Source organism: Cheilinus undulatus, linkage group 8 (genome assembly GCF_018320785.1).
Source record: "Cheilinus undulatus linkage group 8, ASM1832078v1, whole genome shotgun sequence".
Classification (NCBI taxonomy): domain Eukaryota; kingdom Metazoa; phylum Chordata; class Actinopteri; order Labriformes; family Labridae; genus Cheilinus; species Cheilinus undulatus.
Window position 1 is genome coordinate 10480417 of NC_054872.1, and position 24700 is coordinate 10505116.

The window sequence follows — 24700 nt, forward strand, 5'->3', positions numbered from 1 at the left end:
AGGGAAGAGAATGTAATTTTTAACAGATGCAGTGTGGATAGTGAGTGTGTGATGCAATGCAACATGACAATGTCTAACCCTTGCATGCTGTTAATATGGATAAAAGTGTAGGATAATGGAATTTGTATTTGTAAAACTTGCATCCCTTCATGCATATTCTGAAATACATTCATCTGTTCAATGTCCAAAAGTAAGATGCTTTAAAATTTGAGCATGTAGCATCAGTCCAGGCCTGCCTTAGAGTCAAGCGCTGCTATCATTGAGATCAGCTGATCTCATGCAAGCCCTCACCATCTGACGGACAGTTGATTTGTGCGCTATTGGCTAATTGCTCTCATGCTGCCTTACTTAAACTGCTCTTGCCTGGCTATGATCTTCCATTCTTTTTGCAAGCTGCTCTTACAACCCTCCTCCACCCCAGCTCCTCCTTAATTCTGCTTCTGACTTAATCAGCATCATTCTGTTGTTATTGATGCCTGCTCTGCTCTGGGTTTTGCTGCTTCTCTCTCTGCCGTATGCTTTCCTTATTAGCATAGGCAGAGCAGGAATGTGTTATTCCCTCTTGCCACAGGCTTATGGAAGGGCAGGGGGATCCTAGACACACCCCCAAATATGAATAACAGCATAAGTGAAAATGAATAACTGACAGTGAAAAAAATATTTAAATCTGCAAATGTTGTGTGTTTCTTAACAAAGCAGTCCTGACTAAAATGATCTGAACTGAAGCCTCATAAGAGGTCAGAGTTGGTTACAGCTTCATCAGAAAAGAAACTCCATACATGCCAATGAAACAGATAGTATGGGGGGATTTTGGAGAGCAGTCAGTAAAAGCAGAGTTGAGGCGGTTTTATTTTCATGCAGACACTGTGACAAGAGCATCTCCATTAAAACTGTTTTTTGCCCCAATCCAAAAGTCCAAACCCTTACTTCTTCTTCACCCCCTGTAGCAGCAGTCTCAGCTCCAACCCTTCTTCCTCATCCTATTTCCATATCTGTCTCCAGTCACTGCTCCATCACCAGTCCTGAACCCCCCCCCCCCCCCCCCCTACAATACTGAGGAACCCACTGGCATCCCCATCCCTGTCTCATGCTTCATCCCTGCCCCAGCTAGCCTACAGCCCCCTGCTGAGTTAAATGGAGTGTGCCGGCGTCAGGGGAGTCGCGTGTGCTCAGTTGAGCTCAGCTCTGCTGGGCTGCCAGCGTTACAAACTTACTGTGTGATTATTGTCAGAGCGAGACTCCTCCACCCAGGAGGTCTGCGCTGATGGTTACTATGTCACCGAGTACAGCCAGCCATGCAAGGTGGAGTGAGAGAGCAAAGAGGGGATGAAAACTGGGGTGAGAAAAGGACTCAGAAAAGGAGGAGTATGCTTTTGGTGAGGGAGATGGAGAAAAGTAACAGGGATCAAGGGAGGATAGATAGAAATAGATGTAGGAAAGGGGAGAAGCAGGAGGGCAGAGAATCATCAAAGAGAAGAAAAAACCAAGCTGAGCAAAGGAAGACTGATGTATACCTATCTCAGCAGACAAAGACAAGGGAAGACACACAGGGAGTGATATAAAGAGGAAAGAGAAGAAGAATAATGTGCAGGGAGAAGAAAGAGAGGCAGCAGGGAAATCAGCACAAGAGAGAGGGAAGCAAAGACAGGGAGGGTGAATGAAAAAGAAAGGCAAAGAGAGAAATTAGAGAAGAATTTCAAGCGGGTGATGTGTGCTGTGATTGTTTTCTCTCTCTCTCTCTCTCTCTCTCTCTCTCTCTCTCTCTCTCTCTCTTGCTCTAAACGGTCGGGATGTGGCCTGTATCTGCCGGCAAGAAGGAACTCAATTTGGGACAATTTACTCGGCAGTCTCAGCCCTGATGCACCTCAGGGACAGAGAATAGAGAGAATGAATGTGAAGGAAGATAGAATCAGCAAGCCCTACACACTCACAACCGCACAAGCACACAAAACACTTATATACACACATACAACGTGCGCCTTGCACACAATTGCTGCCGAGTAGATTTCACTTAGTTAGCTCTAACTCTCCCAGGTGGTCAATACGATGTGAGTTTATAAGGCTTGGAAATGAAAAGCCCAGGATAAGGTTAGATAAACTGTTTCGCAATTTGATTTCAGCCCACCTCTGGCAGAAAAACCCACACAAGACAGATGGCCAGAGGGGATAGGCTGCTATCATGTTGGTCATTCAGTTGATCAAGGCTGAAAACGTTATGTATTTTGACCTCCACACTGTACCATGATGAAAACCCTGCATTCCTAAATCAAGGTCACAAAATATATTTAAATACCAGATACTCTTTGAAAGCAGGGGTGATTTCAGGATAAGAACTTTAAGGGAGCTAAGCTCCAAAAGAGATTATGATTTGCTTCTGTTCAATCCTCCTGCTGAGACAAAAATGTCACTCAACAATAAGAAATGAAGCTCAGCGTTAGTTCATGCAGGACACGGTTGTCATACGCCCAGCCATGATCAGCTGACGGCCAGCTGTTTACAATTATCGCCTCCCAGCTCCCCACAACCAATCACAGCTCTTTCTCTCAACACGGCGGTGTATTTAAATTTGACATACTTCTCACTAATCCCTCTTTGCATTAATGCCAATGCACCACTCTGCTGCTGCTAACAAAACTTAACCTCCTCCACCCCAGCCTCCTCCTTTATAGCATAAAGCTTGTTGCACCCTCATATTGAGATTCATGCTACTACAGATTAATTGCTTTTTCTAGCTATGTGCTCCCTGGCTTGACTAACCCAAGCAGCATCTCTTGATTAGAGTTTCATCTGCCAAATAAAACTGTATATCCATTTTACAATAAAATAATTAGGGCTGTTAACATTAAAGTGTAAACGCTTGTGATTAATCTTAAAACCTTAATGCGTTAAAAAAATACAATTAAATCACATGACTAAGTTTGACCACAACTTGCTCCCGTAGTCCTCCAGTGCAGATGTTTACGTGCCTGGGGGTGAAGAGGTGAGAGGGGGGTCAGACACAGCCAGCAGTGATGAGTGAGGAGACAGACCCAGGTCTGCTTGATGGCAATTTTCTTTTTAAAAAGCTGGCAAATGTTAGTTAGGATAAAACCAAAATTGTGGGTGCATACTGCAGTAATGAAGCACAACAAGTCTTAAGTACCACCCTGGGGCAAAGCACACCTTTGCTAATGTTAGCAAAGATGCTAACAACAACAAGCCATTGTCATACCACGCTCTTCAGCTGCTTCAGGACAGTTTTCTTCTTCAGCTGCTCAGATAAATGCTGAAAAGTGCTCCAAAACTTTGAGCAGGTCCTGTTTGTTAACAATATTAATCCAGTGAAGAAATCCGCGGTGGAACTGGCAAAATTGAAGTTACTTAGCGAACTTTACAAGCAGAAGATGGAAAATATGATGCGTTCAGGTAACCTCAGTAAATTAGACGACTGTATTCTATATGTTATGATATGTTCAGATGTCACAGAAAAATAGGAAAATGAAGTTTTTGATGAGAAACTTCAATAAATACAGTGTAAATATGCATTTATGTTTAAGGGATATACAGTAGATGTGACAGACTGAATCATAGCTTTTTAACTCAAGCACTACTCAGCTAAGACCACTTGTAGTTTAAATATTTGCCCTTATTTTGTCTTTCCACCAAGCTTTAGAAAATATTGAGTGGTATCGATAAGGACTCAGACCAGCACTTTCAATGTGCTGTACATAGAATTAAAATAATACAAATAAAACACTTGACAATTACAACCTTTAAAAATCTAAAAATCTAAAAATATTCTTAAACTTTTTAAAAATGTTGTGATTAATCATGATTAAAGTGTAGTGATGTGATTAACTTGATTAATTTTTTTTAAATTGAGTAACAGCACTACAAACAATTAAATGTATGACGAGAGTGTTCCTGACTGAAGTATCAAAGATTTTTTCAGCAATGATGTTAAGTATTATGAATTATGTTATTCTGACTTTTTTCTTGTAATGTGGGGAATACGTTGTTTTTGCATGCTGCAGTTCATCATCATCACCCTCTAATGACCATAATAATTATTAGGATATTCATATAGGTTTACCTGACTCCAATTGTTCTATCCTTTGTAAAGTCAGTGCAGTTTTGTTTTTACACTGCCCCCTGCTGCTGGAAAGCCTTCTCAAATATTTCATATTTCATATTCTCATAAATCGTTATCAAACCAGCACGGGGGCCTTTTGTTTTGAAGTACAGTGGTTTCACGTCTTTGCCGTAATGTGCCTTCTATACGTGCACCACAAAACCTCGTGGGGGCTGGCTTGGCTGTCGTTTCAGAAGTGGAGGCTGGCTTGACCGCAGTCTAATCAGCACCTTTACTTGCGTGATGACATCAGAACGCCTCCATTTGGTCTGAAATAGTCATTGCAAAAAGGGAAATATGTTTAATAGAGAAAAAATTCTACCTGTGGTGAAAATGAATAAGTGTGCTTACTTTATTTAAGTACTCAATTTTAAATTTGAAATGTAGATTAGTATCTTATTAAATATTTTTGCCATTTGTAATGAATTTTTGCAGACATATCACAAGTGCCATTGTTAATATTAGGCTATGTAAGTCAGCATTGAAGTTCTAGGTGTTTCTGGTAGCAATTAAAGCAAGAGAAAGTAACAGAATTAGCCTACTTAGCACAAATGTCAATGATTCTGTTCAATAAATGAACAAAGAATCTTGTCAAAACTGAGATAAAATCTTGATGTATACCAAAAGGTTGATGCTTGCATAGCTGTTATACAAATTCATTAGATTTTCAATTAATTCTGATTAATCACAGGTGTGAAAAATGCAATCAGAAATGGATGCTGATTATTCACACTCTTATACCATCACACAACCAGCTAAAGTAGCTTTGTAGCTTCAATTAGAACATGTAAAAATGATCTGTGCTCTTTGTATAATTTTATGGATGAAATCCATAAAATTCTACAGATTTACACCATCCTAGATTAACTGGTAAGTGGCTAATTTGTCCTTGGTCACTACTACTCCTGTTTAAAAAGCTAGTATGAAAGTTTTGATGCCATTTAGAAGCCTGATTGTTTTGTTACTATTATCTTTAAACTTACCATTAATGCAATCTTTCTCAAATCATTGACAAATGAAAATAATTATGATTAATTCATAACAAAGTCTATAGCTAATTCGATTTTTTTTTAAAATTATGCTAGCTTAAAAAAAAATCTGAAATATGCTGATCACACCACTCTAAAAGGGCAGTTATGAGGACTTTTTCATTTTAACATCTTATTTGGTTGAAAATCAGCTGTAAACAGAGAGGTTCATATTGAAATGACTCATGGGCATGTAATACTGATATTTAACGTTTTTTTACACTTTCTGTGTAAAAAAACTGCACTCCACAAATTACAGAGGCGATTTTGTCAACACAAGTTTTTATTTAGCACTTATAGTAAATATCCAGTAAGCATCATGCTGTCTGGGAAGGGGCGGGGCCAGATGGAACAAACTGTGTGGTGTCAGATCCAGAGGCCCAGCTACATCTTACTGAACTACTCTAATAAATGAAAATACTTTCTGTCTTCATTCAGGTTGATATAGTCATATATCAAAACAAAATATTGCATTTCACTAAGATTAGACTGTGTAATGTAGCTGCATGGGGGAATTCACAGGACACCCATGTTATTAAATAAGTAAGGTAAGCCACATCTTTACTGGTAGCCACTAAAGTTATTGACTCATTAATGCAACATTTATTTAATACACTACAGTTATATGTTTCCAATAAGCCATTCAGTTTGATTGAAAATCCATTGTTAATCAAGCTTTAATGCTAATATTAATATTAGCACAGTTTTAAATTAAGGACTGTCACTTGTACACTACATCTCTACACTTTATAGGATTTTCACTTATTCTTATGCAAAGATTCCTTTTACAAACATCTAAATAACTTCTGTGTTTAGCAAGCTAAAACAGCTTCCAAGTAAATGTCATCTCAACAAAAATAATCGTATTTTGAGTGATTAACCTCTGTTATGATACCTGATGTTTACATGTCGTAAGGGGTTCATTCTGTAATGACAGCTTTGGAAACTGTGGTTTGTGTGTCTCTTATCCTGCTGATGCAGTTGTGACTTCTTGATGAAACCAGCTGTAGAGAGGTTTGTCTTCTTTAAGCATCATGTATGGCATGAGTAAGAGGGATATGTTAACCTTATTGATTATTGCTACACAAGTCAAAATGACTGCAAGGAAATGAAATGAATATTTAAAAAAATACCTGTTACATTTGAATAGATTCTGGTCTGTTATTAATTAAGGGCTGCTGATATGAAATTCAAAGTGGCCTTAAAGACAGTCTAAACTTATTTGTCTTTTTGCTGACAGATCGGCAGCCTGGATGATATGTACACCCTGAGAGACTGTATCGGGCGCTTTGACAGACCCACCTTGGAGAATGCACTTGAAGCTGCAACTGGGGTAAGTACATTTAAATGTTTTATTAAATCTTTATTGCCAATACAGGACCCATCAGATTAGGGCTGGAAAATTAATTGCAAATTAGATTAAATCGCAATATATAATTTTCAAATCGCAGGCAGTGCAATATTTCTTCTACCTGGAATATGTCAACATACCATCTTTTGGGGGCCCAGGTGGTCTGGTGGTTTAAAGCACGCCCCATGTATGCGGGTGCAGTGTTAATTTCATCAACTAAAACTTTGACTAAAAATGTTTGTCGACAGCCTTTTTTCCCATGACAAAAACTAGACTAAACTTAAAAAAATACCTCTGTGATCTGTGACTGACAAAAACTAAGTTAAGTTTTCATCAAGATGACTAAAACCAGACTTGAATGTAATTTAGTTTTCGTCAGGCATTTAAAATCTATGATATTTCTCCACTGTGGGTAAATCTGTCAAAAAACAGTGCAGCTGTATCTATTCTGCCTCTCAGCTGTTGAAAGCAGGGACCCCAAGTTTGGTGGAGTGTGTAGATCACACTACCATAGTTTGGTTCCAGATTTAGGCAAGAGAATAAATGCTTGGACTAGAATTAGAAACTAAAATGTGAGGACTTTTTATGGACTAAAACTAGACTAAAATGTTTTAAGTTTTTGTCGACTAAAACTAGACTAAAACTTAAAAGGATAGAAATGACCAAAATGTGACTAAAACTAAAATGCATTTCATGTAAAGACTAAAACTAAGACTAAAATTAAAAATAGCTGCCAAAATTAACACTGCGCTGGTGGCCTGGGTTTGAATCTGGCCTGTGGCTCTTTCCCGCATGTCTTTCCCATCTCTCTTGTTCCTGTTTCTGACTCTATCCACTGTCCTCCTCTATCAAATAACGGAACAAAACACCCCAAATAAATCTTTTAAAAAGACATCTTAAATACCATCAAAAAAACAATCTTTTTCAATTTTTACAGCAGAGATTTTATGCTCTGCACATTATGCAGCATTAAAGTGTCTTTTTTTTAATTTTGTATTTTTTTAAATCCTACTTTTCTTGTTCATGTATATTTTTTTCTTAATCAGAACAAGAAAATAAAAAAGGTGAATCCCCTTCAAGATAGCAATTGACATCAAATGTGCTATATGAGCCAAAATTACGATTTGATATTTTTTTGCTAAATCATTTATCCCTAGTTTAACTTAGCTAATATTTTCCTTGTTATGATATAGAATGGTCTTTTGCTTGTGTTTGTTGAACAACACATAAGATAAGGAACCTAAAAATAGTTGTATATTAAATCGCAATTGAAATATTGGGGGGAAAAATTGCAATTATATAATTTTTGCAAATCGTTCAGCCCTTTATCAGATGCAGCAAAAGAAAACCACGGTTTTGAACTTCTGATGTATTTAAGAAACTAAAGGAGGCACTCTGAAACTTTGTGTGCTTTTTGCCCTCTCCTAATCTGTGCTCCTCTTTCCCCTTCCCTTCTCCTTAAGTAATAAGCTGAGCAGCAACTCCCCTCATAGATTTTGGGATTCCCCTTAAAGTTTCTTAATCTGAGACACAAGGTCTTTCTCATTTCGCATTTTGGTATCCTTCCTTCCTCTGTTTGCAGCGTTTCCTTCAATCTTAGCTCTACCCAGCGAGAAATTGGAAGAGAGATGCAAGAAAGAGACAGGAGGAGAGAGGAGGCACAACTTAGTGAATGAGAAATTTCACTTTATAGCGTCAGTCTGAGCGATGTCAGGTACTGATGATGGGCTGATCAGCTGATTCACCCTCATCGCCCAAACATTAGCAGACCCGTATTTAAAAATAATTTCAAAAACCTTTTTCATGACTTACAAAAATGGTAAAAAATAAAATGTCTTAAGAAAAGCATTCTTTATATTACATATCTGTTATGAGTAGAATTTCTTTGGTTAATAAACTCAAACATTTAATCATTGTTAATATCCTCATCTATCTAGCCTACAGATCCATTTTTATAAGCTGATAACTGAGGCTCTCTTTCACATAATCCATGATCTGATCAATAATCCACCACAGAGCTCTGTGAGTTTATGTTGATTTTTTCAGTTAAATAGGAACAATAAACAAAGTTCTGCCTTAGTCATGTCGTAATTCTGTCAAATTAAAAAAGAAATATGTTTATGTTTTAACTTTATACAGGATTATATAATCTATCTTTGTTTAAGAATTTTATTTCAAGAAAATAAATGCTGTAAGAATATAAAAACAGTCACGAACCGTGCTGAGGTGTGGATTTTCTGGCAGATGCCACGCCTCCAAACCAATCACTCTGCACCTTAAAAATGACTTCTGCGGAGGATAGACTGGTGTTTCCTCTGTCTGAGCTCCTTCAGGAGCCTCTTCTCTCCTGCATCCTCACCTCCTCCAGGTGCATTTAAGGAAATGGAAGATCCTTCATCATGGCGGAGGAAGAATGATTTCCGGGTCAGTCGAGGAGAGAGGAGGTGAGGATGGGAAAAACTTTGTAAAGAGAAGCACCCATAGTCTCCAGATATCTAGTGTACACAAGCACAAAGGGGCTTTTATCTCACATCACAAGAAGGAAGCTTCAAGGATCCCAGAGATGCTGCAAACACCTGAGTCTAAATGCCCTGGTTGCCCTGGACACACCCCACATACTCAGCTCTGCTGCTCATCCAACAAATGCATGTTCCTTACAAATGTGGCACCATTTAAAAATGGAATAAACAGGATTTTCTGCAGTTTTGGGTTTATTGCCAATAAGCCTTGTTACAACAAAGAATTACTCTATCAAACACAAATGTCCTGTTATTTTGCGTTAAGTTTGATTTGGTGTATTACTGCATTGCATCAAGCAAGTTTTCAGGATTGGATGAAGTTACAGGCACTGCAAAGAAATGATTGTGATGGTTTTTTTTTGGCCTGAGTCACACTGTCTTTGTAACTCAGCGGGAAATGGATTTGTAACTACGGCAAATGAGAGTGTTCAGCTGCTTAGACGTGACTGTTTGATACATTTAACACGGCCACGTCAAGGTGAATTCACACTCTGGCATCAGTACTGATTTTACACAGCATGTATATGCAAATGGAAGTTCATTTGGCTGGTGTTGCTGTTTTAATCAGGGTCTAGTGTTGATTAGCGAGAAGGATGAAAAAAGAGAAACAGAGCCATGTTGTGAGTAATGGTTGAAAGTTGTTTATCTTGCTTGAGCGGCTCTTGCCTCTTCCACCCAGTAACACTTTGGCCCGCCCCTCCCTTGCTACCTTCAACACGCCGTTCTGCATCACCCTCGGAGCACACAATGCAGCCTTCTCACCGGGCTTTCGTTGCCAGGGAAACCGTCACCCACGGAGACATCCCATGACAGCACAGGGTGAGGGGGTGTGGGGTGGGGAGAAGGGTCGGGGATGTAGCTTTGGCCCTGTCCTTTCTCCAGGGTGCATCAGACCTCTGGCCCTTCTACAACACACTGCTCCGTCAATGACACAAACAAACAAAATGCAAAATGCAACAGCACATTTATGCACACAGGAAGACACACATGCATGCACCGAACACAAAAGCAGGAGCGGAAAAGATACTGCATGGAGAGAAAAAGAGAGGAGAGGATTCCAAACTTTCTGATGCACAGTTATCATCTGAATCAGTGTGCGTGTGATTAATTGAAGTAATTTATGTGCAATCTCCAGTGACTCCAAGTATGGTTCATGATTTCATTACACTGTAACTTTAATTACTTTTCTAACATCGTAACTTTAGGTGAAAATAAATTTGCAACCCAAAAATGTCCCACAAACCATAATGAGGCTTACATTTAATGGATTGCACGGGTAATGTTTTGGGAGAATGAACAATTGCATCCTGAGACATTGTATTTCCTTACTGGTAAAGCTGCATCCTTTGAAGCTTTGCATTGAAGTCTGCCTGTTTGGCTTTGATTTTCCAAGCTTTTATTAATCATTGGGGATCAAGCCCACTTTTACTACAACATGAGCCCAGGCTAATATAATCATCTTTAACAACTGTTATTTAGCCTTAAAGAAACCTGGAATTTAATGTGTATGCTATATGGAGTATCTTTATGCAGAGGTTATTTTCTGCCAAATATAATTATAGTGTAAGCTATCGTAGCTGGCCAGCAGCCAAAGCTTAAGATATACTCCATCTGCCCCCCTGTCTATGAAAACATGTGTCCTGCTTTCACAGTGCATCAGACACTGTACTTTGTGTTGCATGGCAGGTAGATGACATTAGAGCGCTCTCATTATGGCACCACGTAAGGTTTAACAAGATGCAAGGTTGAGCCCAAGTTATATTTTTAGAAGGGATGCACAACATTATCAACATAATAATGGCAGATAAAAGTGCAAAATTTAGATTATCAGTATCGGCAGATATAAACATTTCTGGGGGGGGGACTCTATCATTAAATACTGTTTGAATGAAATACAAAATTTTAGGAGTTCTAAGTCAGAATAAACTGACCTAGCTCAAAATATTGGCTTTACCATCCTCTTTCTTTAAGCTTTAAAATTTGTACTGCTGCAGCATGGACTCCTGTCTGGGCTGGATTTGCTGCTGTCCCGGGATGTAATGTTATGTGTGTGTTTTTCTTGGGCAATGTATTTTTGATGAACTTTTCTTTTATCAATAAGGTACAAAGACAACATGAAAAGTGCAGACGTAATACCTAACAGAAGGGTCTAAATTAAACAACGCATAGTAAAAAAAGTGATGAAAAGGGAAAAATAAAATATAAATAAATAAATGAATGAAAGTTGAAATACAACAAAACGAAACAAAACAGAAAACATCACTTAAAATACATGTTCACAGACTAATATGAGCTCACAGCGATACCATTTTCAGGTATCAAGAGGCTTAGAAAAATTCTCCACGTAAGAAATTAAAGGCTGCCAAACTGCACCAAACTTTCTAGTAGTCCCCGGTAGTGTATATCTTATCTTTTTCTATTTTTAGAAAATACATGACCTCACAAATCCATCTGCCAAAGTTATGTATGTGTTTTATTAGATTTCTAGATGCATTTTTTGATGTTGGGATTGTGAGATGGAGAGTCTATCTTATCTTATCTTATCTTATCTTATCTTATCTTATCTTATCTTATCTTATCTTATCTGTAAGGACTAAAGTTTTAGGTCTGATACCTAAAACTTCCATTATCACACATTAGAGAAATTTGTCTTTTGTTTAATTTCAAGGATTGTCTCAGGGAACCACCATGCAAACCTGTTACTGTTTGGGTGAGTTCATTTTGAGTAACAGGTCAAACGTACTACAAGAGAGTTGGCTTTGCACAACAGGAAAAAAGTTGTTTATATTTAGAAATGATTCAGACCCCCTTCTTTTTTCAGTTTTATGTTGCAGCCTGATGCTACCGAAGAAAAAAATCCTTTTTATTCTAATTAATCTAAACTCAGTACTCCATCATGACAAAGTGAAAACAGAAGTTTGTTTATTTATGTACAGTACTGTGCAGAAGTCAGTACTAACTAAGGCACGTAGAGCGCTAACGGTTCTTCACAGGTCCTGATGTTCCACAACACCGGGATGAAGAGAGGAGGGAGGGTGGCCAGAGTCAGTGTCGACACATTTGACATGTACGTGTGTCACTCAGCAGCCAAGGTCGAGCTTAACAGCATTTCTTTGTCCAGGCCTTTGTTAATATGCCCAACAACCACCAACAGTTTTCAGGTGCTTAGAACATACACACGACAACCAGGGGGTGGTGGCAACCCTCCTACCCACCCTAACAGTACCCTAAGCTATGTCTAAGTGCCACATCTACCCATAACTCCGCCCTAAAGCTTTAGTTTTTGTTTTGTTTTCATCGGATTATTTTCCCATGCCCTTGGTCATGTACAAAGACATCCAGAGCATGACCTGGATTGTGTCAATCGTCCTTCCTGCTCGTTGGGGCCCTCAGGTAGGCGTACTCACCATTACACGCCTTACTTCAGCCTCAAATTTCGGCCCAAACATGCCTAAAACTTCTGGACAGTACTGTATTTTTTGGGCAAATTTATGAAAGTAAAGAACTGATATATCACATTGACATAAGTATTCAGACCCTTTGCAAAACACTTGAAATTTAGCTCAGGTACCAGTGTTAATTTTGGCAGCTATTTTTAATTTTAGTCTTAGTTTTAGTCTTTACATGAAATGCATTTTAGTTTTAGTCACATTTTGGTCATTTCTATCCTTTTTAGTTTTAGTTGATGAAAACTCAAAACATTTTTCTTTAGTTTTAGCCCATAAAAAGTCCTCACATATTAGTCCTTACTTTAAGTCCAAGCATTTATTTTCTTGTCTATATCTGGAACCAAATTATGGTAGTGTGTTTCTACAGCTGAGAGGCACAATAGCTACAGATGCATTGTATTTACCCAAAGAGGAGAAATATCATGGATTTTGAATGTCTGACGAAAACTAAATTACATTTTAGTCTAGTTTCAGTCATCTTGATGAAAACTAAATTTACTTTTTGTCTGTTATAGTCATCACAGATGTGTTTTTGTTAGTTTTACCCCCAATTTCCATAAACAGCGTACGCGCCGCAGAACGCCGGCGAATCGTTCTGCGGAGCACTTCGCTCCATCTCTAGTCTATCAGAGCATTTCCATAGCCGGCACTCTAGACCGGCAGCAGCGCGTGCCTGGAGAGGCACTTTGCTCCGCTTCGTTTCAGATACGCTGCATGTCTATTTCAGTGCCGGCCGCTGTCAAACCTCGTAAATTCACTGTCGTTCAGAAAGCACTAACCATGGAAGTCACAAGCGTAGAACATCCGGTTCTTTCAAAATAAAACACAATGCCCGGACTCCTGATCGTAAATCATCACTATATCAACATTATGTCTCATCCTGCAGCGAGAGCAAAGGGTCACCGAGAGGTCAGTAGGTCACAGAGCTACAATGTCGCCATTGACGAGGAAAAGTTAACTTTTGGGGATATTTAGCCAAAGAATTTTGCATAAAACCACAGATCCTTCTAAAGCAAACATTAACTTTTATATTTCCTAATGTACTCACTCAATGGAGGAAGCAATAATATCATGGACAGGATGATAAATTAACCCCAGAAGGTAAAATAGTCCGCTGTTGAAATGCCATTCCTGCGTGAACTCGCAGTTCTCCCGTGAGCTCTTCCTGCTGATCAGAGCTTGCGGGCCGCGGCACAGCGCTCTAGACTCGCTTACAGTGGGCGAGCTCGCCCACTGTAAGGAGTTTTTTGCAAACTCCAAGTTGATTTTCATGTGGCAATCACTATTAACCGATCACATTCATATGCATCCATAATCATTTAGGATTCAGCAGTGTACACAGAGTGGGCTTAAGTGTTTAAGTTGAAGTAACACTAAGTGTCCCCATGGAACATAAAGGGATCTGTTCAAAAAGAAGCAGGAAGAAGTCAATGCTTATCTTGTCTTGCCCAAGGACTTGACGACATGTTACTGTTGGAGCTGGGATAGGACTGACTCTACCTGCTGAGCCAGCATCACCCCATGTTCTATAGTTATATACTGTTGTTTCTTAACTTTAAAAATTGAGTTTAATTAGTGATGAACACCTGCTACTAACAGTTGATAATAGGCATTAAAGTCTCAAAAAATATATAGACATTACAGTTGGTAAAAAAATCTGTTGTTGGACCACATGCCCTCTTCTGCAGACACCCTTTTGCCTAACACAATACTCTGCTTCCCCCAACCATGCAGCAGTGAATGCACCATATGACCATCCTCCACCAACATTCATTGCACTGCTGATCCCTATGTGGACCTCTCCTGCTACACCCTATTGTTACAAAATGAATTTTTGAAAGCAGTGTTTTAATAAAAGAAAAATAAAACCAACTTATATTTCTGCACAGTCCTCACTCGCTGCTACAGCTGATTTTAAACACTGACATGAGTTAAAGTATTGCATAGGCATGATGCTGTCAAGCTCACATGTGCAGAGCTGTACTTTAACAACCTACTGCCAGCAAAGCAGCAATCAGCTGTTGCATTAACTGCTAATGACATAATTAGCAAGGCTGTGGAAAAAAAACCCCAGTGGGCTTAGAGATGACACACAGACCACTATAAGCACATATGCACATTTACAGAGCTAGCAAACAGCTCAAATGCAATCTGACTGAACAGGCATAACACATGACATATGCTTGAACATCATCATAGGGCATAAAGGCATGTATACACAGACTACCCACACAGTTAAGTGGCTCCAGTGTAACAGAGCATAACATCATCCAAGTGTTTCTCTCTTTTTGTCTCTGCCTGCACCCCGTTTCCTCCAGGCTCCATCTTCTCTCATTGACCCCTGTCCTAACTGTCCTAACTGTAGTTACCTCTGTCGGTTCATTCTCAAACACACAGACATGTCTCTGACTGAGCTCCACACTGACCTTTACAAAATGTCTCAGATCCTAACCCCCTGCTAGCGCCTGACATACACATGCTATTTCCTGCTGGTGCACTACAAAATGTAATGCACATGTCCAGAAAAGCACAATATGCAGTATGTCCTTGTGTTTTGATGTTTTCTCTTTGCATTAATGTTTGTCCTGTAAGCCAATGCTTCAGCTGTATAAAGCCTTAATGATACCGCTGCTCTATCAGCAAAACGACTGTAGGCAGTTAGAGGAATTAAAGATATATGGAGCAAAGGTGCTGTCATGATATGAAACTGAAAAACACAATGTGCAGTGCTTAACAAATTTATTTGACCACCTGTCATATTTGTCTCAGAGACCGTCCAGCATCATGAAGTGCTTTAATGCGGACTCTTTCATTTTCAGTGAGCCCTCCAGGTTTTACCATTTTAAACAGGAATGAGGAATTTCAAACTGAATTCACCTTTATATACCCAAATTTGAGCCGGCTCACTGGGCTTCTCTGAGAAGTCAGAAATGAATCAAGCATAACATTCAACCACTAAAACTCATTTTTCTGTTCAGGAATGCAAGTAAATAACTATAATTTGACATATTAATCGAGAAATAATAATGTGCTTTACAGTTTTTTTGCTGTTCATTTAGGGCAGCTGTGGCATAAACCTTACTTTGGGTGGTGGTCTAATAAATTTGTTAGGCGCTGTAAATAATAAAACTTTCACAACAAAGAGATGGAGTCGTCAGGCTGATTAATCAATTAGCCATGACTCACATTAGATGAAGCATAAATCAGTAAACATTTATTACCCAGCTTTATTAGTAGCCAGCTAAACATCCCAAACTGCTCCAAGGGATTCATTATCTCATTTTTATTTACACAACCCGGCCACTTTATTAGGTACACCTAATAAATCACTTGTTAACACAAATAGCTAATCAGCCAATCACATGGCAGCAACTCAGTGCATTTAGGCACATAGATGTGGTCAAGGCAGCTTACTGAAGTTGAAACCAAGCATCAGAATGGGGGAAAAGAGAGGATTTAAGTGACTTTGAACGTGGCATGGCTGTTGTAATTCAGAAACTGCTGATCTACTGGGGTTTTCACACACAACCTTCTCTAGGGTTTACAGAGAATGGTCCAAAGAAGGGAAAATATGAAGTGAGCTGCAGTTGTGTGGACAAAAATGCCTTCTTGATGTAAGAGGAGACTGGGCAAACTGGTTCGAGATGACAGAAAGGCAGTAGTTACTCAAATAACCACTCGTTACGACCAAGGTATGTAAATAAAACATCTCTGAACGCACAACACATGGAACCTTGAAGAAGATGGACTACAGCAGCAGAAGGCCACACTGGGTGCCACTCAGCTAAGAACCGGAAACAGAGGCTACAATTCGCACAGGCTCACCAAAATTGGACAATAGAAGATTGGAAAACATTGCCTGGTCTGAAGAGTCCTGATTTCAGCAGCAACATTTGGATGGTAGATCAGAATTTGGTAACCTGGCATTCCAGATGGATTTGTTTCACACATTCCTCTGGTAAACCACTCATAAACAGTGTCTGGGAAAGGAAAGGAAAAACTCGGAGGGTGATTGAATAAACGTTCTGTCTGTCACATCTTTACAGGCTATTCAGAGCAGCAAAACACATGACGTAGCTGCTACCGAGCTGCGCCCCTGCTGAAGGAGTAAACTCCATAGAGAACTGCATAACACAAACCATGGCAACTGTAGACATGTCAGTACACAACTTTTTTTTTTTTTTTTTTTTTAAGGTTTATTTTGGGCATTTTTGTGCCTTTATTTTATAGAGGAGGATAGTGTATAGAGTCGGGAGTGGGTATGGGGGTGGGGGAGGGGCATGCGGTGGGGGGCCTCAGGCCGGATTCGAGCCTGGGCCATCCGCGTACTTGGGGCATGCCTTAACCACTCGGCCACCTGTGCCCCACAGTATGCAACTTTTGTCATTTTGAAAAGAAAACAACTCAGTGCTGTTTTTTGTTCATCTTTTAACAAAGAAATGTTGTCAAGATCTGATAAATCTGACACTTTAGCAGCATCCACGCTAATCTCTTCCGTCATAATTGCACTTGTTGCTGCTTGCTTATGCTGCTTGCTTATGTCACGACTTGTTGCTGCTTGCTTATGTCACGACTCTGCCGTGCCCGAAAGTACTGATCACTGATTGGTCCTGTTACTTTATAACTGGGCCCAAATGGTAGCTCAGATGCGAACTTTGCAAGATGGATTCGCCAGTGAGAAACACAGAAACGGGCTTTGCATCTGCTTTGCAAGGCTAAGAATTTAGTGTAAACAACTTGAAAGCATGGATCCATTCTGCCTTGTATCAACAGTTCAGGCTGCTGCTGGTGATGTAATGGTGTGGGGAATATTTTCTTGCTCTTTTGTACCAAGTTAACATTGTTTAAATTCCCCGGCCTACCAAAAAAAGAGGCACGAACCAGTCATTGGACTGGTTTAATGTCAGAAATCAGTTCACAAGGCTCTGCTGTTTGTTCATAGCCCGTTCCGCCATACTCTGGCTCAGCGTCTGTAATCTCACGTGACCCGTGGTTCGAAATGTCTACCTGTCTGTACGCTTTGGAGAAAAGCGATTAAGAACTACGGCAGCTCATAAAACTTTTCTGAGTTAAAACTCAGTGAAGTCTTCAGTCATCATCGTAACAACAGCCCCTTTATTACAACCGTAACGTGTTGTTGGGAGTGATTAATTTGGTGACATAATCAATACATCTGAGCCCACTGATATGATATTAAACAGAGAGGACTTCACTGAGCTGGAGATCAGCAGAATGAAATTCAATCAAGAACGGTCAGATACACAGAGAAAGGAAATAACGATGTTTTCGCAACATTTAGACTGAATACTCACATTAAGAGGAATTATGAAAGGAAAAAAATGTATAGAAAGCTGTTTTAATTTGATTGTTTTCAATATTATTTTAACCCCTTGTTCTCCTGTACTAGCAGACACACAGAGCTCTGTCTATCCAAATCTCCTTGTGACTTTAAATTCATTTTACTTTGTGCTTCTTGGGAAAATTTGATATTTAGTTGGTACTGTTATTGGGATTAATAATGCTAAGGAAGTTACAAGTACAGAAGGATGAACATGTACCAGTAAAAACTCATTTTAATGTTTATCTCCCAATTTAATGTCAAAGTAAGACACCTGGGTGTGATGAAAACTTTCTTAAACATAATTTTAGAATGTTAGCACGGGAGGCCTGGCATTTAGTCTGTTTTATAAATAACATCAAATAAACTTAGATTATTATGAAATTATCTTGTTTCCCCTTTCTTGCTAATCTTTGTTAAAACTAAAATTTATTTTGATTCTATAATCAAACTGCACCGGATTGAATTGGACCGAACCAAATTGAATCGGATCGGACTGAATCGTTCTGTATTTTAATAAATTGTCAGTGAATCAAATCGTAGTCTGTGAATCGAGATTCGAATTGAATCGTCTTAAAAATGAAAGATTCACACCCCTAATGCCCATCCCTTAATGACCACAGTGTACCCATCTTTCTACTTCCAGCAGCGTAATGCAACAAAGCTGAAATCATCTCAAACTGGTTTCTTGAAAATCAAAGTAAGTTCACTGTATTCCAGTGACCTACAGAGTCACCAGATCTCAATCCAGTAGAGCACCTTTGGGACCTACTGGAACAATCATGGATGTGCAGTCGACAGATCTGCAGCAGCTGCGTGATGCTATCGAGTAAATATGGACCAAAATCTCTGCTGAAGGTTTCCAACACCTTGTCGAAACTATGACATGGATTATTTAAGGCAATTCTGAAAGCAAAAGGGAGTCCAACTCAGGACTAGCAAGGTGTACCTGATAAAGTGGCCAGTGAGTGTAGATAAGTTCATAAATGCAGCTTTTAACCATACAATGGTACATGTGTAACCTGCTCAATATAGAGTCTTTGAAATGCCTCTTTCCATGTTGATAAATACCAAAACATTTTTTTAAAACAAATGGCAAAAAGGTGTCTCTTACAGAAATTTAGTTACGTCAGGGAAGGAAAAGCGCAGATGAAACTGATGTCATGTGAGCCATACATACACCAGCATCAGTTTTAGACAAATGTTTAACCAAGTAAATGGAATTCAGCCACCATTTATTTTACTTTAAGCAGCTATGCTTCTCTGTCTGTGTCACGTCTCTATTTCAAATAACCCATGACTTCTTTTAATAGCAGCCATTTTTAGCATGTGAAGCAGGAAAATTGCAGTAATCAATAACATTACACAGCATAAGATTTAATTCCATTAAGCTAGCTAGCTGCAGTGTCTTGTGTCTCACATGCTTTATTACTGCCAGGGCCAAGAACACTAATAAAAAGAAAGATATGTCCCTGTTTGTGATATCGCGTACATTATGTACACAGACCTATCATCTCATGGACTTGTATATGTACGTAGATGCAGCTTGACCTCCCTCAATGAAATATTATGTTCAAACTCCTTTATTAAATGCAATGACTTAAAAGCCTTTCTTCCTCTGAGCTGATTTTGTGTGTTAATTTAAAGCCCCTGTCAGGAACTTTGGCTCTGTGTGGGGTTTGGTGCCCCCTGTGGACAAATAAATAACCCATCATCTTTGCTGATCAATTCCCATGAAATGAGACATGTGATGTTAAATGCCATCCTGATTCCTTGTAATTGTAAAACTTGAAGTATGTTGTGGATCTTTACAGTGACAAAAAGAAAGAAAGGTTGTTTTAGCAGTGTGCTGCAAATGGCTTTTTCTGACATCAGTGCTGTGGCAGAAAACTCCCTTTATATTGTGAAAAGTGACGCCAGTGCTGCAGTTCCTCAAGTGTCCACTTGAGGCTGTCTGCAGAAGCACAGAAAGTCACATACACATCTCATGTTAATAATTTTTACTGGAGAAATAAACATTTTTACTGTCAGGTAAACAAAACAAAACAAAACAAAACAAAAAAAAGCAGTTAACACCTTTATGGTGACACACTTTATGCATTATTTATGCGATAGATTAGCATTTGATAGAACTGCAAGCCTGCATGATGTAACTGTTTGTGAAGGGGGCCAAGACTTGCCCTGAATTCACCAACAGGTTAGTTTGAGACAGCATTTTAATCATGACAACTGCTGTGGATTGGACTCAAAGCCCCCTTCAGTAACTGAATAAATAACATCACACCGACTTCATCCTATATTTCCTACAGTCTACAGACTGTTTCATCTTTCCACTGCATGGAAATATTTAACATTCATCTGGTAAAACCTCTCATACAAATCGTGTGGAGCATATTTACATAAAATATTACATTTTAATATTAGAAACTAAAACATTTCATTTTTTTTAATATAAATGAACTTTAAGGCAAAAATTTACATGAAACCAATAAACTTTTATCTTTATATAATTGATACAATTTAAAATTTTATTTTGTGTACATTTACGACTGTTAAAGGAAAGTTTAATTTAAAAGTAAATTTAAAAGTATATTTTTTTGTACTTAAATACACAGAGAACAGTATGGCATTCTTTGCACTCCAAGACTGTGAGGGATTCCCAAGAAAGACAAATTAAAAAAATAAAGATGAAAAGGTGGTTTAAATGAGCCAAAATCCAGGTAAATGCAAAAAATACAATTATATACAGACGTTTTTTCCATTCTAAACTGTCCCACTGTACAATATTTTATGAACACAAACACAAGGAAAGTTACATTGAATTACATGGACTGCATTTTCTACAGAATTGATGATTAGCAGATAGTAAAAACCTAGAGAGATTGTTTTTTTCCTTAAAAAAAAAAAAGACATGTAATGCTAAAGTTCTGAAAAAAAGACTAACACCAGTCCTGTACAGTAACACTGTACCACATAAAAAAATATTATAGATGAAATATGAATGACTGTATTCCTATTTACTTAGCCTATAAACATCAAATAAAACTGAAACACAGCTTTGATTTCAATGCAAAATGTGGCTTTGTTTTCATGCTATTGCGTGATAAAAATTGTGCATGATGATGTCATGTCAGTGTGATCATGGACTGCTAAGGTTTAAAGGGATATGTCTGGATTTTTAAAGTTAGCAAGTATGAGGTTCTTGGCTATAGTAATGGCGTTAGCCTCCAGTGATTTCTGTGAAAGTTGATCCTGTGGTTACTACGAGCTCAGGGAGATCCGGAGCATAGTGGTTGTAGATGAGAACATTTTATTCGTGTAGTTTACAAGTTTTACGTAAAAATGGGCCAAGAAAATATGTTGGTTCGCCTGTACGCTGTGTCAAAAATGTAGAAAGCACTTCATTTCTCCCAAAAAAAAAAAAAAACAAAAAATAAAAAAAAACCCTCTGTCTCAGGCACTAATTTACGATGCAGCTTTCACCATTTTGTCTCCTTCCACCGCGCACTGATATCCTCTGATCAGCTGTGTGGGTCTGCCGGCTTCTGCAGAGGTAATAACGCCCCACCAAGCTAAAACAAAGATAATATGAGCAATTTCAACTTAGCTGGTGGTGTAGGTGAGGAAAATACGAACCCATGCTCAGGATTTATCCTACTCAGAACTTTCAAATGAAGTTTCTCTGCTCTCTCTTTCAGCCCGCTGAGTTCTTCTTCAGTGTTCTTCAGTTCATACAAATATCCTCTCATATCCACAGTGGACAGCACATCATCATCACTTGAGACGAAATCGTTTGTATTATCTTTGTTTTAGCTTGGTGTGGTGTTATTTATCCCTGTAGAGGCCCGCAGACCCACGCAGCTGATCAGAGGAAAACAGTGCATCGTTACAGTTTACAGTTATTACAACAAGACAGTAACATATAATTGCTACACTTTGAGACTGCAGGGGCACTAGCAGAGGGCGCCAATGTTGTACAAAATACCAGTACAAGTGGAAACTTATAGGAACATATTGTAAGTAACATTTACACAATCAAAGAAGTAAAAAAGTGGTAATGATGGCAAACTGATGCAAGTGGAATAAGTACTACTGTGATAGCAAATGTATCCTGTACCTTGGGATCTTTAGGTCATAATAAGGCATCTTAATTATGTTCCAGGCTGCTTCATAACCATCTATAGACTCCTTACAGAACTTTAATGTAAATATACATTTATTTTAGGTTTAGAGTCATTTTATTTTGTCATCTACTATGCTAAATGTAAAAATCTTGGATACTTGGATTTAAATATAATAAATAGTCATTTTAGTCTCATATACAAGGTTGTTGCATTCAGACTTGCAAAAGAAAAACAGGTGAGGGAGAAAGCTTTATTAACTTAGATTTTACTCATATTTGTGTAGCTCTATATTCTCTCTCTCTGTCCCACTCACTCTTGTATCCACACAGGATATAAAACAGAGTTTTCTCTCAACACTTCTTCACTGCTGAAGCATTTGTGTGCTTTCTCTCTCCCTATTTTTCTTTCAATTTTTTTGGGCTATTTTTTTAAAGACTCAAGTCACATCCACAATCCCGCGGCCCTATAAGGAGCTTTCACGCTTTTTGGTTTGCTTTAGATGTTTAATACCCCCTCTCTTTTGTGTCAGGGAGCCGGAGAGGCGTTAAGAAGCGCTGATAAACCCCACTTAGATCCCTTCCTGGCCCGTCACCCCGGCCTGCCGGGCCGCTTTAGCAGGGAACTGATCTGTGACGGCCTGCCACTCAAACTGAGCACTTCTGAAGGCTGACACAATGGAGTGAGCAACACACCAGAGGGCCCGGGGGTAGGTGGGGAGGGAAGAGAGAGAGGGAGGGTGAGGCAGAGGAGGGAGAGGAGGCCAAGAGGTGCCCTCACAGACGGCTAGAGGAGGGGCCAGAGTGTATCTCCTTCTTATCTTTCTCTTTCTTTAAATTCATGCTTTTTTTCTCTCCTCCCCTCCATGCTCACTACTGTTGATCTCACACAGTTGTTACACGTTTCTGTGTCGGTTTCACTGTTCCCCTCTAGTCACACGACCCCCTCCTCTGCCTTTTTTCTCTCTGCGGTCAGCTTGGCAGGTAGAGATCAGAGATTGAATAAAAAAGCAGGTAGGTGAGGTGTGTGTGGGTGTGTGTGATATGGGGGGTTCCAGATAGGGATCAAAGGTGCACTGGGTTTCGGTGTTGGTGGAGGATGGTCACGTGGTGCATTCACTTCTTCGTGGTCGGGGCAACAGTGCCTCAGGAAGCACAGAATTGTGATTGACAGGCAAAGGGAGGGGACGGCTGCAGAAAGGGGGGGGCATGTGACCACTGCTGCTGCCATCGCCATCACTTTCCCAGGGGGCCGTGGTCGGGTAGCAAGGTCCAAAATGTCAGCACTGATATCTGTGCAGCCTGGTGGATATCACACTGCTGCAGCTGCCTGCCATCCACCACTCCTGCTCATTCAAAGAGGGATGTAGGGGTATAATGTGCATAGACAAAAAAAAAACACATTATGACACTCACATTTTACTGTTTGAGTTTCCTCATCACCAAAACCCCCACTTTGTTTTTATATAGATGTAATTGTTATATTTATAGGGTGACAGAATATAGAACAAATTCATTTTTTGATATTTTTGGGTGGATGGCAATACATAATATGCATCTTAAATTGTTTTCTGTAAAGAAAACAGAAACAAAGTCAGTTCTGAGTCAGATTCATAGTGGCAAATGTGACAAAACATAAACTAACATAATTATATGTTACTCAAGTGTAAATGTATATATGTATACAGTGCCATGAAAAAGTATGTGCCCCCTTTCTGATTCCTTTTAAGTTTTTTTTGCATATTTATCACACTTAATTGTTTTGGATCATCAAACCAATTTTTATATTTCACAAAGACAACCCAAGTAAATACAAAATTCATTTTTTAAATAATGATTTTATTTATTAAGGGGGAAAAAATCCAAACTTATCTGGACCTATGTAAAGAGGTGACTCCAAGAATGCACTGATGCCTCATCCAGGAGGTCCCAAATGATCTCAGAACCACATCCAAAGAACTGCAGGCCTCACTGGCCTTAGTTAAGGTCAGAGTTCATGACTCAACCATGAGAAAGACACTGGGCAAAAATGGCATCTTTGGGAGAGTTCCAAGGCCAAAACCACTGCTGACAAAAAACCCACAAAGGCTTGTCTCACATTTGCCAAGAAACATCTTGATGATCCCAGCAAACTTTTGGAGAAATATTTGTGGACTGACGAGAAAAAGTGGAACTTTTTGGAGGGTGTGCGGCCCGTTACATCTGGAGTGAAAATAACACAGCATTTGATAAAAAGAACATCATGCCAACAGTCAAACATGGGGGTGGCAGTGTGATGGTCTGGGGCTGCTTCAGGACCTGGACCACTTGCTGTGATTGATGGAACAATGAATTCTGCTGTCTACCAGAAAATCCTGAAGGCCAACATCCGGCCATCGGTTTTTGCCCTCGAGCTTAAGCTCTCTTGGGTTATGCAGCAGGACAAGGACCTGAAACATACCAGCAAGTCCACCTCCGAATGGCTCAAAAAAAAAAAAAAAAAAAAAAAAAAAGGTTTGGAGTGGCCAAGTCAAAGTCTGGACTTTCCAATTGAGATGCTGTGGTGGTATTAAAATAAGAATTACATTCACCGTTTCCTATTTATCTTTTTGCAACATCCAAACAAAAGCTTTTGAGATTTGATCAACTGGTTTGCTGGGGACATCACCAGATGATCTGTTTCTGACTGTGATGGCTCCATTCAGACAGCTGCAACCATCGCCAGCGATGTTCTAAAAGGGTTTCATTGCATCATTAATCTTTAGTCTAGATTTGGCTTTAAAGACCAAAATAAGAAAAAAAAAA

At 39.2% G+C, this 24700-nt stretch overlaps 1 protein-coding gene across 1 annotated transcript in view; it reads left to right on the plus strand.

The window, feature by feature from the left end:
- The window catches only part of LOC121513485, a 124894-nt gene that overhangs the window by 27755 nt on the left and 72439 nt on the right, over nucleotides 1-24700 (plus strand). The window contains exon 4 of the mRNA XM_041793272.1: nucleotides 6380-6472. Coding sequence (XP_041649206.1) covers nucleotides 6380-6472 — 93 coding nt within the window. The remainder of the gene's footprint in view (nucleotides 1-6379; nucleotides 6473-24700) is intronic.